This window comes from Filicampus tigris, chromosome 6 (assembly GCF_054856515.1).
Source record: "Filicampus tigris isolate MCC_2025a chromosome 6, RoL_Ftig_1.0, whole genome shotgun sequence".
In the NCBI taxonomy this organism is placed as follows: domain Eukaryota; kingdom Metazoa; phylum Chordata; class Actinopteri; order Syngnathiformes; family Syngnathidae; genus Filicampus; species Filicampus tigris.
The window spans coordinates 18,562,327-18,574,855 of NC_141222.1; the positions used below are offsets into that span (position 1 = coordinate 18,562,327).

General features: G+C 38.5%; 1 protein-coding gene across 7 annotated transcripts in view; it reads left to right on the top strand.

The window, feature by feature from the left end:
* bnc2 (basonuclin zinc finger protein 2) overlaps window positions 1-11,804 on the top strand; it is a 197,542-nt gene extending 185,738 nt beyond the window's left edge. For 6 of the 7 annotated variants that reach the window (XM_086034330.1, XM_086034331.1, XM_086034332.1 and 3 more), the window contains one exon: window positions 7,984-11,804. In XM_086034330.1, coding sequence (XP_085890456.1) covers window positions 7,984-8,770 — 787 coding nt within the window. In that variant the 3' untranslated portion in view covers window positions 8,771-11,804. Of the gene's footprint in view, window positions 1-5,846; window positions 5,921-7,983 lie in introns of all 7 variants that reach the window. The other variant, XM_086034337.1, reaches the window with a different exon arrangement.
* Window positions 11,805-12,529: the final 725 nt, after the last annotated feature.

Here is a 12,529-nt window from a genome sequence, read left to right on the forward strand (position 1 = left end):
TGCTAAATCCCAAATTTAAAAAGTGTATCGAATTCACCTGCAAATCATATTGCCTGGTAGCTGCTGCTTATTAGCAAATGTGAGAATGAATAAAGAATAAATTTAAAACTAAATAAATAAGTTTCCGAGACATCTGCTCCCCGTCAAGTTCAGAAGAGGCAGGTGTCAGCATGAAACACACACACAGTAACACTCCGCGGCCGTCGAGCCTCCAGCTGCAGTTTTGTTTACCTGCCCTCTCTCCTCCTGCCTTGTCGCGGAGAGGTGAAGGCGCATGCATTAACATTGACAGCTGTTAGTCAAACCGCTGCATTTATTAGCACGCCGGGGGAAGGTGAGCCGAGACCCCGGCTTGTTAACACGTAGCGGTCCCCCGCGCTGCCGCAGAATATACAGTATGTCATGGTAGCAACGCGGGGGAGCAGGGCCGGGCCATATCACATGTGGAAGGTGCAGCGCATCGCTGTTGCCTCAGGCGAGTGCACGCCCGTGAACGGAATACGAACCAGTGTATTTGAGGGGAGAGGGACTGACCTTTTGCGTGTTATGTTGTCGTCAGGCGTCATCAGATAAGGAAGGGAAAGCTATTGTTGGTTTATTTATAAAGAATAGATACAATGGGTGATATCCATAAGTTGGGATTCATGTCAAGACGGTGAAAAAAATGTTTGACGTGTACTTACCTATTTGGCTAAGCCTTGGGAAAGGTATAATCAAGGCATGCCTGCGATGCTAATGATGTTAGCAAAATAATGAGCCAAATGATGTTGGACGCATATTACAAACCACATAATGTAAAAGTCACATCACCCCCCTTTATTCACCGTGTGCTAGTGTGACACACAGTTTAACTCTATCAAGGAATAGTTTCTGAGTAAAGAAAAATTGCTGCATGACGAACCTTTATACTTGAAAATATGAGCATACTATGTCCTCAGTGGGGGATAAATTCACATATGCATGTGGGATATATTATTATTAGCTAATATGGGATATATTATTCCAAAGAGCGTTCCGAGATGAGGAAGACGCGGGCTCTCGTCGTCTCCGTCCCTTGATGCTGCGCTAATGACATAATGCACGTTTGCATGTAACGGCGGCAATAAAATGGCAAGGCGAAGTGCTTGTTTTCATAAAACCCATTTAAGTCCGAAGAGATTAGGAAATGTTGACATAACAATGGCTGTTATTACTTTTAACGGAGATAAATCAGGTTCCATTCTTCTCGCCGCTAATTTTATTTACAGCCAATTGTGTGGCAATAACAGCTAATTGGCACTCGTTTCTGCTGTTCCGCCTCGGCAATTAATATAAGAGGTCCACTGGCCTGCGCGTTAGGCTTGATATGCACGTTGCCGTTTAAAATCTGAAATATGGAAGAAGTGTTGGCAAAGTATTATCATGCTGCATCATTATCTGTTCTCATGCAATGCAGTGTGGAGCAAAGATATCTCCTGTATATTTTTGCTCAGATTACCATCTTTTTTCTAATTGTGGCCCATCATTTGTAATCAACTTGAAGAAATAAACACCTCTGGACCCAAAACGCCCCCCAATATAAGTAAATGCATGTAAGTAATTATATATTTTTTCAGTTCACTGACTATTGCTCACACATGGGAACACTGTTAACCCCGTTTGAAATTTGTTGCTAACCAAAACTGCAGCACTCACCGAGGCATGTTAAACAGTCTCTCAGATGAAGTCGGACATAAGACATTTGTAAATGCAATAATGTTCGAATTGAATGGGATAAAACGTTTAATATTGTTTGGGGGTCATTATAGTATTTATACAATTATTTATATATTTCTTAAGTCCTGGAATATTTCACCTATTTTTATTTAATGAGATAAATATGTAATGTCATGTTAAAAATGCTGCTTGTTTATTTTTTTTAATGTTGGACTACTATAAGATTAAATTCATATTCTTATAGGACAAAGTGGAAGGATTATGAGATTAAAGTATTTTTCTTTACCTGAAATAATTCTTTTGTCGTGCCCTGCTGTGTGTGGAAATTATGAAATTTAACAAAATTTCTCGTTTGATTACGACATTCTTAATTGTTGCCCAAATACTTGTTTGTAATATTGCAAGCGAAATGAAGTGGAAGAAAACATGATTTTCAAATCCTGATCGGTGTTATGATAACGATTAACATGTAAATGTCCCAGTGACTGCATGAACAATGACTGAAAAGTCTGCCTGTAACGTGAAAATGGAAAAAGTATTTACAAATGTATATATACTGTAATATTGTTTAACATAACTCTGAAAATAGACACCTACCCCAATCGCAACATGAGAAACTGCTAATTGTTACAGCTGCAGCTGTTGTGACAGCACTATATAAATGAAGTTCAGTAATTTTGCGCCCGTGAGCCTCCATGTGGTGAATTCATGCACTTCAATATATGATTTTTTTTTAAAAAGCAGTACTTGAATAGTTATTCAATTAAAATGTAATATGTTGTTTTTTAAGCCAAATACCTAAATGTGTTGGAAAACAACCAGTTCTTCAAGATTAAATACAAAGGTATTAAACTTCAAAGTTAAATACAACTGAACATTGCTTAGCCAACAATTCTTTCGAGAAAGCTACCACACTTTGAAAATCAGTCTTTTAATGGAAATCAGCAAGAGATGCAGGCGTTAATTTATGGAGAGTAGGGCGTTTCCCCCCGCCCTTCGCCGAGCTAAAAAAGATGGCTTATTTACCGCGGGGAGTTGAAAGAGGACGCCGCGTGATTAAGTGCAGCAAACCGCCATCATTATTAGACCCATTAATGGAGACACCAGTTATTCATCTCAATTTAATTTAGCGTATTTTTAGCCTTCGCTTAGGTACTTCAACCTGTTCTTTTCACGCTGTACAGCGCCGGCGGGGTAGTCCCTCGTTGCGGCAGGGCCGGCGCTAACGGAGAGAGAGTGAAGGTTAATTATGTTGGAGAGTACACCCCCTCATCCTCCCCAGCTCCCGCAAGTCCCCTCACGGGATGTGAGGGCCCCTGCAACCGCTCCTTCACAGTCCGTTTGTTCTTTATTTTATATTAGTTATTAGGGGTGTTAAAAAAAAAAAAAAAAAACCTGATATAAATTGGAAAATTGGTTGTGATTTAAACAATGTGAGTGCATTGGATTGGACCAAATGAAATCATTCCGCTTTATAATGTACCATTCGTGAATCATGAAATCAAATCAATCACTTTGAAAATCCTTGAAAATTTCCTTGAAATTTCAGCCTTGCAGCAGTGAATATTCTCAAATTTTAATTTGTGTTTCATCAAACTAAGATATTTGAAAGCATCTGTGAAATGGATGGAAATTAAAATGATGGAAATTCATTATATTTTTGATTGAATCCATCAACAAAATAATTGAGAGATTAATCGATTATTTGAAAAACTGTTAGTTGCAGCCCTACTGTGTGTATGTATATAATTTTTGGGGCAGAAATGCCACATTTACAGTACAGTACTGACAAGTTCATTCGTACTGTAAAATGACAACATGAAGCTGATTGCATCATACCCTCTCAAACTGAGCCGTGCCATATCAAATTGAATTGTAATTCCACTGAATCAAACCAAATGTAATCCTTCCAATTTAAAATGAACCGTACTTGAACCATATCACATTAATGTATCGAGACATCAATCGTCTTTTATTGGCGAGATGCACACCCCTATTAGTTACATTAGAATAGTTACCATTGAATACAATTTGCGATCTATTGTGAGGATCGAAATGAATGTACCAGGAAGTAGGCGTCATCCAGAGCTGTCAAATGCCAAGTCGCACGTGAGATTTAACTCATAGCTCTCCATCAGAGATGGCACGGCGGTGAAAAGCAGCGGAGTGAGACGATAAATATCTATAAAATCCATGTCCTCCCACTTGTACTGAAACCTCCTAACAAAGCCCAAATGACAGCAAATGCAAAGAAGCAGTCGGTGTCGGACTCCTGCATGCTGACACAATCAAGATGAGCTTGAAAGATGATTAACGTCGGGGCGGGACAGGTGAAGATGTTCCGCTCTTCTTAGTTGTCCTCCTCCTCTGCATATTCAAGAAAAAAAAAAAAAAAAAAGCGAGAAAGCGAGGCAAATTCAGAAGTGAGCTAATCAGAGTTATGGAGGGGGTGGGACATGTGGGCAGAAAGTCTAAATCTGATAAATGAGGAGATAAGTGCACTATGTGCATTGTGCGTACATATGTATTCGGATTTTTAAACGTTTTTTAAAATGTATTTATTTATTTATTTAAGTGATCAGAAAAATATAGTGTAGCTCTTTGTGTGTTTATGGTTTAAATAATATGAATCCTTTTATTCTAAGTGTCAGGGCCACATTTGGGGAAAAAAATGTATCACGAGAATCAAGATGTCATCATAGGTTGAAGAAAGTCTTTGTTTTAATCTTACTTTGCTTTTGAATTTTTTTTTTGAAAAAACAATTTTAAAAAAAGTTGCACGCTTTCATTTAGAAAAACATTTTCATTGAGTTTTTTTTTTACTTCACACTGAAAAAAAATGGTGTGTTGAATTTATACAATTTTATTTCATCAAGTAGTTGCACAAAATAAATCAACTGGATCCAGATATATTTTATATATTTTTTAAGTAGATATAGATATATAGTCTACTTAAAAATATATGTCTGGATCCAGATGATCTTATTTTGTTCAACCACTTATAAAATTGAAATAAAATAAAAAATGAATAAATTAATTAAAAAAATTCAGTGCAGGAAATAAGTTGTCTTTTGTTATTTTGTTATTTCTAAATTTCTAATGCATTTATTTTTAGTATTAGGATAAATGTACTGTGAAAATTGAGCAAAGTCATTTTAAGATTTTCTTTTAATTTAGAAAATAAGTTGTAGTGGTTTTTTTTTATATTGGGCGAAATAATTTTCCATTAAAAGAGGGGTTTTATTTCATGAAAAAAATTGTCTGGATCCGGACACATTTGTTGTGCAACCACTGGAACAACATTTTTTTTTCTGGGTGTTTAGAAATCTTTTTTTTTTTTCTGTCTGGAATATTGCAAGATTGAAGTGATATTCTTCTGAAGAAAAAATGTACTTTAATTTCAAGAAAAATAGTGTCATAGTGCAAGAATAAAGTCAAATTGATATTTTGCAATTTTAATTTCCATCTCATAATATGACTTTTTGCTTGGAAAAACAGCACGCTCGTAAAACTGACACAATGAAACAGTGTGGCCCTGATACTGATTGCTATGCTTATAGAATATCTGTGATTTCCTTTCAACATAATAATATGGTGTTGACGTTTATGAAAAGGCTTACTGCAGACTCACTTAGAGCTTATTAGCAGTGAAGGTGTTGTTGTATTTCAAACCCAAAAATAGGGCCCGCCTACCCGAGCATCTCCAACAGCATCACCAGCGTCATCTTCCGGCTTTTAAAAAAAAAAAAAAAAAAAACACACAACACCAAATTTGTGCCTTTTTGGACACAGAAGCGGGATCCACTGTGGTGTCCCACTTCTCTAAAAAGAACACGCAACTCCACTGGCCGACTGTCAAGCAGCCACACGTGTGCATTGTAAATTCCGGGCGCCACATTTGGGCACTGAGCTAAAACACGAGTGCGGCCTCAGATCCAACAGCAGGATTTACTGTATGCCCTCTTCTTGATCCACTACATGGAAGCGCTATATTGTCCCACATACACACAGTACAGTGGGCATTCCAGTCGATTGGCCGCGCTCTGTCCCCCCTTCTTCCTTGATGCTGACGATGCTCGAGTGGACGGGCTCACGCTTGCCCGCTTGACGCAAAAGGGTCCCTCAAATGAATGTATTTTTACCTCTTGCAGGACAATGTCGGATAGGGAAGTAAATAATTAAAGGAAAGGGACCCTTTTTGACTGCACCAACCCTGCCACTGCTGGTAAGCTCGACTTATCTATTGTGACTCCATACAGTTTGTGCCCATCTTGTTTTTTGATAAGGATTTTTGCTTTAATTTGTCACCTCCCTGCATGGAACTCCCTTACATGTAAAGGTGTTATGGTTATGGTGGGCCTGGGCTTTCTGTCTGCTGCAGTTTTGTATTGTGACAAGTGTGTGTTCCCTCCTCATAAATCCTGCGAAACTGTCAAGGCAAAGCAAAAGCATTGATTTTCTTTTTTTTTGTTCTTTTCTTTTGTTTTAGGCATTTTGCACCCCTTGGCATGGCTTTTGTATGCTTACTGGGAAAAAAAAAATCGTAGTAATCCCATCCTGGCATCCGCATGGGAATATCTGTCATCATACTAAGCACGTTATGTTACATGGTTTGCCTGATTAAAAAATAAAAAAACAACAACAAAAAAACAAAAATATAAATGTTTAACTTAATTAAAGCCAGAGTGACACGAATACATGCTGCCAGGGCCTGGTGCTAATACGCTATCCAGTTCCCCCTTGATTATCACATTACCGCGGCTCGAATCAATTGATAAACTCCCATTCAATATGCCCCGACTATTTAATTGAGTCACAGTCTATTGGATTTGAGGGCCGTGCACAGTGCGGACATGCTGACAGCAGTAAACACTGGCAGGATGCTCTCTTGCTCTCGCTCTGTCTGCACTATGCTGAGAAGGGCTGCGTTCGTCCTTATACTCGTGACAGTCATACAGTAGCAGCCAACGATTCGGAGTAAGGCTTGCGGTATCTGCAAGGTCTTTATTTATACAAATGCACAATATGTACTGAATTACTGGAGATTATATGACATTGAATTGAATTGACATTTCGAATAAAATACTATATTTGATATATGATACATAATGTATATTAATATAAGTTATCCATAGTAGGTGGATATACTGTATTTCCTCTTATAATGACCAGGTTTATTTACGCAACTGCATAGAATAAGGCAATTATTAGGGTCTTTTTTTTTTTTAAACAAATGAAAAAAAAAAAAATATATATATATATATATATATATATATTATATATATATATATATATATATATAGGTATATATATATATATATATATATATATATAGGTATATATATATATAGGTATATATATATATATATATATATATATATATATATATATATATGTATATATATATATATATGTATATATATGTATATATATATATATATATATATATGTATATATATATATATATATGTATATATTTGGCTAGGTTGGAGGGGTTATTTACTAAACTGTGGAGAGTACCAGGTGGCGATTGGGAGTACGATCTTTATTAGGCTGGGCGTCGTTATTTTTGCAATTTTAATAATATTATTTAGGCCAGGCGAAAATATACTGAAAATCAATGGATTGTAAATAATACAAGTTTACTTATGTGTATTAGTGCTATCAAACGATTAAAATCTTTTACATAATGAATCGCAAAATTTTCAATAATTGATCGCGATTAATCGTATTTTTCAACTACAATTATTTACAAATCTTGGAAGCGATATATACTGGAGTAAAATCTGAATTATTGTGGAAAAAAATAAAAGTATATTTCAATTATAATGATAATTCAAGTATGTTTCAAAAGACTGTTCTCATAGATTTCTTGGATGCTTGAGTACGATTCTTTTCCTGTAAAATACAACAGTTGAAAGATACACCAAAGACGTACAAATAATGTTGTATTTGAATTTGGCTTTGCAAAATGTGCAAATTATTTTGGATTTGTCTATAGAATACTTGAAGTGCATCAATTTGCCTGAAATAAAATGAGATTACCACTGCCACCTACTCTAGTGGATTTGCAATTACACTTTATTCTAGTACGGCAAAAAAACATGTTCCCCAGGGTCACACGCCTGTCATTGCACCGGTCCCACTATTTGAGAAGGACTGTCCTAAGTGAACAAAACACTGGGGCAGGGTGTCTATTGGAGTGGAGGCTATTTGAGGAATTTACCTGCATGCCCAAATAAGGACGATTCATACTCATTCCACTGTGTTTTTGTTTCTTTGCGCTAGGCACAGCTCCAACATTAACCTGCACCGCAAACTGCTGACCAAAGAGCTGGACGACATCGTCCTGGACCCCCAACTCACGCCACTGCCCAAGGACTTTGGAGCCGAGTTACTGGCCAAGATTTACGCCGGGCACCACCACCACATGGCTTTGGACCCAATGGGCGGGATGGCTTTCCGAGGCCTCGGGCCCGCCGCCGCCTTGATGCGCGGCGAGCGTTCCCCCGCGGGCAACGAGTACCCCCAGCACCCTCTCCACCAAGACCTGAAGAACAACCACCACCACCACCACCACCACCACCACCGCGGCTTCCCCCGAGGCGGGCCGGACGACTACATGGTCCTGGACCTGAGCACCACGTCCATCGTCCAGTCCGGCGGCAGCATCCACTCCTCGCACGAGTCGGACGAGGGCAGCGACGAAGGCATCCTGTTGGACGACCTGGAGGAGGATGAGGAGGATGACGAGGAGGGCAACAGCGAAGGGGAGGACTGCGACGGCGGGCGCGGGGACGAAAGCGGAGAAAAGAGCGGACTGGCGCGCACGCAATCGCCCTTCCGCCTCTCGTCAGAGAACGGCGGCGGCGGGATCGTGTGCAACATCTGCCAGAAAATGTACAGCAACAAGGGGACGTTGCGCGTGCACTACAAGACGGTGCACCTGCGCGAGATGCACAAGTGCAAGGTGGCCGGATGCAACATGGTGTTCAGCTCCGTGCGCAGCCGCAACAGACACTCGCAGAACCCCAACCTGCACAAGAACATGCCCTTCGCCACACTCATTGGCTGAACCTCGGCCAAATCCTCCCCCTCCTCCAGCGTCGCCGCCACCGCCGCCGCCGCCGCCTGTGTCCCGAAAACTTGACTCTCCCTACTTGCGGAATGACTCGAGCGAGGACTATATGCTTTATGGAAAAAACTCTTTTTCTTTTGTTCGGTTGGAGTTTGATGAACCTCTCCCCCCCGTTTTATCTCCAAAGAATCTATCAAACCTCTTATTTGTGACCTTGCCTGCAGACAAGATAGTATTGAGGAAAAAAAAAACTTGTTGTATTTGTGTAATGATAGCTTTTAAATGAGCCCCCCCCCCCGACCCCTTAAAACGGAGAAAAAAAGCATGACAGCTTCATTTGTAAATAATGCCCCCGAGAGGCTTTTTGATGTAAAAGACTTGTGATGATGGTTGTTTGTTTCACTTTCTTTTTTTTTCTCTTTTTTTTTTTTTTTTTTTTTTTTTTTTGGGCTTCTATCGCTTATGGTTTTATGTTACAGTCCAGTACAATACTTCCAGCTATAAGCAAGAAAGAGGTAGCATCTTAACTATCTTGAGTCATTTTATCTCTACAGGGGGGAAATGGAAAAAAAAAAAAAAAAAAGAATATCATGTGAATTACTTTGTTAGATATTCCGAGGTGGCCGGCATGCTCTTTGAGGCTCCTACACTGATAACATTCTGTGTTTTCTATTGATTTTTTTTTTTTCCCCGTTTTTCCCCTTTCATGTTTATGAGCTTTATTAGTATACGATTCAGTTTTTTGCACTTTGCATCTATACGAGGGGATGTGTAATATTAGTAGAACTGCGGACTTTTTTGCAATGGTGAGTGAAGAGATGTGTTGTTTGACGGTAAACTTTAACATAACACGCGCCAGTTTTCATTTTGCACGTGGCCAAATGTATTACAAAAAGAAAAAAAAAAATGGACAATTCCCCCAACAATCACCTCCCATCACTGAAGCAGGGTACACACATACCAATGAGTACAGTGGACCCCTGCATGCTCACAGTTTGGCACCTTTGCCTTCATCTAGTCAAAACATTTTTTTTCAATATTCTTCAAAGTATTGTTGAAGTATTGTTATTTGTTTTTGTTTTTTTGGGAGCGCCGTTCCATTCCAGCCGAGAGAATCAGTAAAGGTCGGTATGTGTGTTCCCTGCTTTAGCAACAAAAACAAAGGAGGGCTAATTGAGTAACATTGTCAGACAAGAATTGTCCTCACTCAATGGATTCAGAACAAAAAGTCCCTCCACTGTAACCAAACGTACACAAAAAGCTCTTTTGGTATCAATGTACTTAAAACCCCATTCGATTGATATGATGCACTTGAGTCTTAAATATCATTTTTGCTGTGACATCAGTTGCAAATCTGTGGAAAAAAAAAACACAACACTTACACAACTGTCTTATGGTACAATTGCATCCAGTGGTCCAAGTAGCCAAGGGAACGGGGTATTTATTGGTGGGTAGAGATGTGTTAATTAAGTCCAGTGTTTTTTCCTTTCTTTTTATTTGAAAAAAAAAAACAAAAAACAAGAGTTTCTTCTTCCTTGGTTTTAACAGTGTCCGAGCAATGCCATGTGTTACTATACAACAGTCTTTTTTTGTCTTACTTGACTTGGTGCTACACACAGAAGGACAAAATATGCAGTGTTACGTGCTGATATATGTACAGTATTTACGTCTCCTACCCATTTCGTAGTAGGTTAACACTGCAAGTAATTGACGCGACCCCAAAATGTTTATAATTGCCTATATTCATAATTCATACTTATACCACAAATTATGATCCCAAAACACAAATACCATTTCCAAACCATCTTACAGTATTGCCCTTAAAAGTAACGGTCATACATGTGAAAAAATGCACCGAGCGTGTTTATATCACCTTTGCAACCTGGAATATAGGAAAACGCCACTTTTATAATACTAACAAGGTCATTCATATTGTTCAATGACAAAAAGGAACTCATTCCGCACAACCCTCTCGAACTTAGCCGTCTGTCAAATCAAATCGGAATCCCACTGAATCGAACGGAATCAAATCGCTCCGCTTCAAAATGAACCGGCCTTTGGATCGTATTACATTCATATATCGAGATACGTATACATTGATGCGTTTTAGCCTGCTCTAATCTACTGTTAGTCTGTTTATCTAGAACACCGTTTTCTGTCCGTCGAATCCGGGGTCCGTTGGTTCCGAGTCTAGAAAATCGGGGTTCCAATGTACAGTAGTAGTACAATTTGTACCGTGGCGAACTGAACAGCGCTGAGTGTAAATGTGGCTCAACAATGCTCAAATCTAGCGTGACCATGCTGCCGGTCCAGATGAATCCTTTAGATTCAATTATTATCCTTTCGTCTGTAAATTCCACACGTTTGAACGGAGGACTGTTGTTCACTGTTTCCACGTCACTGAGCGAGTGCGCATGGTGTTAATGTAGCTCACGCGGGATCACAGATTAAACACACTAAGTCGGTTTGTATAGATGCTTCTTCATTCTTTTTCTTTTAAGCCCCGTCTTAATTTGAACTGGAACCTGTGAATTGTCAACAGTCTTAAAAAATAATAAAATGTTGTAAATTCATATTGCTGATGTTTTGTGCCAATCATACTTTAGCGTTTTTAGGTAGTACACTTGAGGACCTGCGTATACGTCTTAAAGAGTCACGGCAACGCGGCAACGCAAAGCAGGATGTATTATGTGTGCTTTGCCCGGAAGAAAATGGTGATTTTCAAAGCCTTGTTAAAACTGCAAAAGTTACCTAAAATGGCGTTTCCCTTTTGCAGAAAAGAGGGAGAAAAGTGGTCCTCATTCGTTCCAAAAAAATAATTCTCTTTTTTTTTGTTGTTGTTGTTTCTGTATCATAACTGTCCATGTTTAGTTTTTTGTTTTGTTTAGGTTTTTTGGTTTTTTTTGCATAAAATGCATAAGGGTTTTGGGATGTAAATGGAATTTTATTCATATTTTGTCCAAATACCTCTTGTAATTTGTATCAGAATTCTTGTACAATTTTTATATTAAAGATTTATCAGTCACTGGCATTTTGTCACCGCATCTCATTTGACTTGTTGTATGTATGCAAAAAATGTACACACGATTGAAGGTGTCAATCAGAGTGTGATATTTCAGCAGGTTTTCCGGGGCCCTTTAATTACCTAAAGATAAAAGTCCTGTGGGAACAGGCTATCTTGACCAATTAGTGGACGATTAGATTAAAAGAGTTAATAAAAGGCTAAGCGGCATGAGGCAACACCGTTGCTGGTGTTTGCAAATTAGCAGGATGGTCATCATCGGAGGGAAATATCACAGAATGACTTCAATTGAAAATGTAAAGACTTTGCAATCTTTTGTATGCACATTACATATATATATATATATAAAACAGACACATTTTTAATGCAATTAGAAAAGTCAAATAACTATAACTCCAGGTCCATTTCTGAACCAATGGACATTGAATTAATAAGTCCCAAGGGGAATTAACAGTTCATACAACTTCAATGTAACAGTATGAACAATCTTAATTGTCAAAATAGTGTGAAAACATTACAGACACTGCAATATCAAAATCTTTAAATGGTAAAAAAATAAATAAATAAATAAAAAGCTATTGACAGATGAGGGGACAAACTAAATGTGTAGCTTTCGACCTCTCATTTTGTGTAAAACGAAGTTAACCACCAAGGTAAGATTAATGTATTCTCTTCTCACATGCCCTTGTTGAAGTTTTTCCTTTTTTGGTCATCCCAAAAGTAAGAAAGGAAAA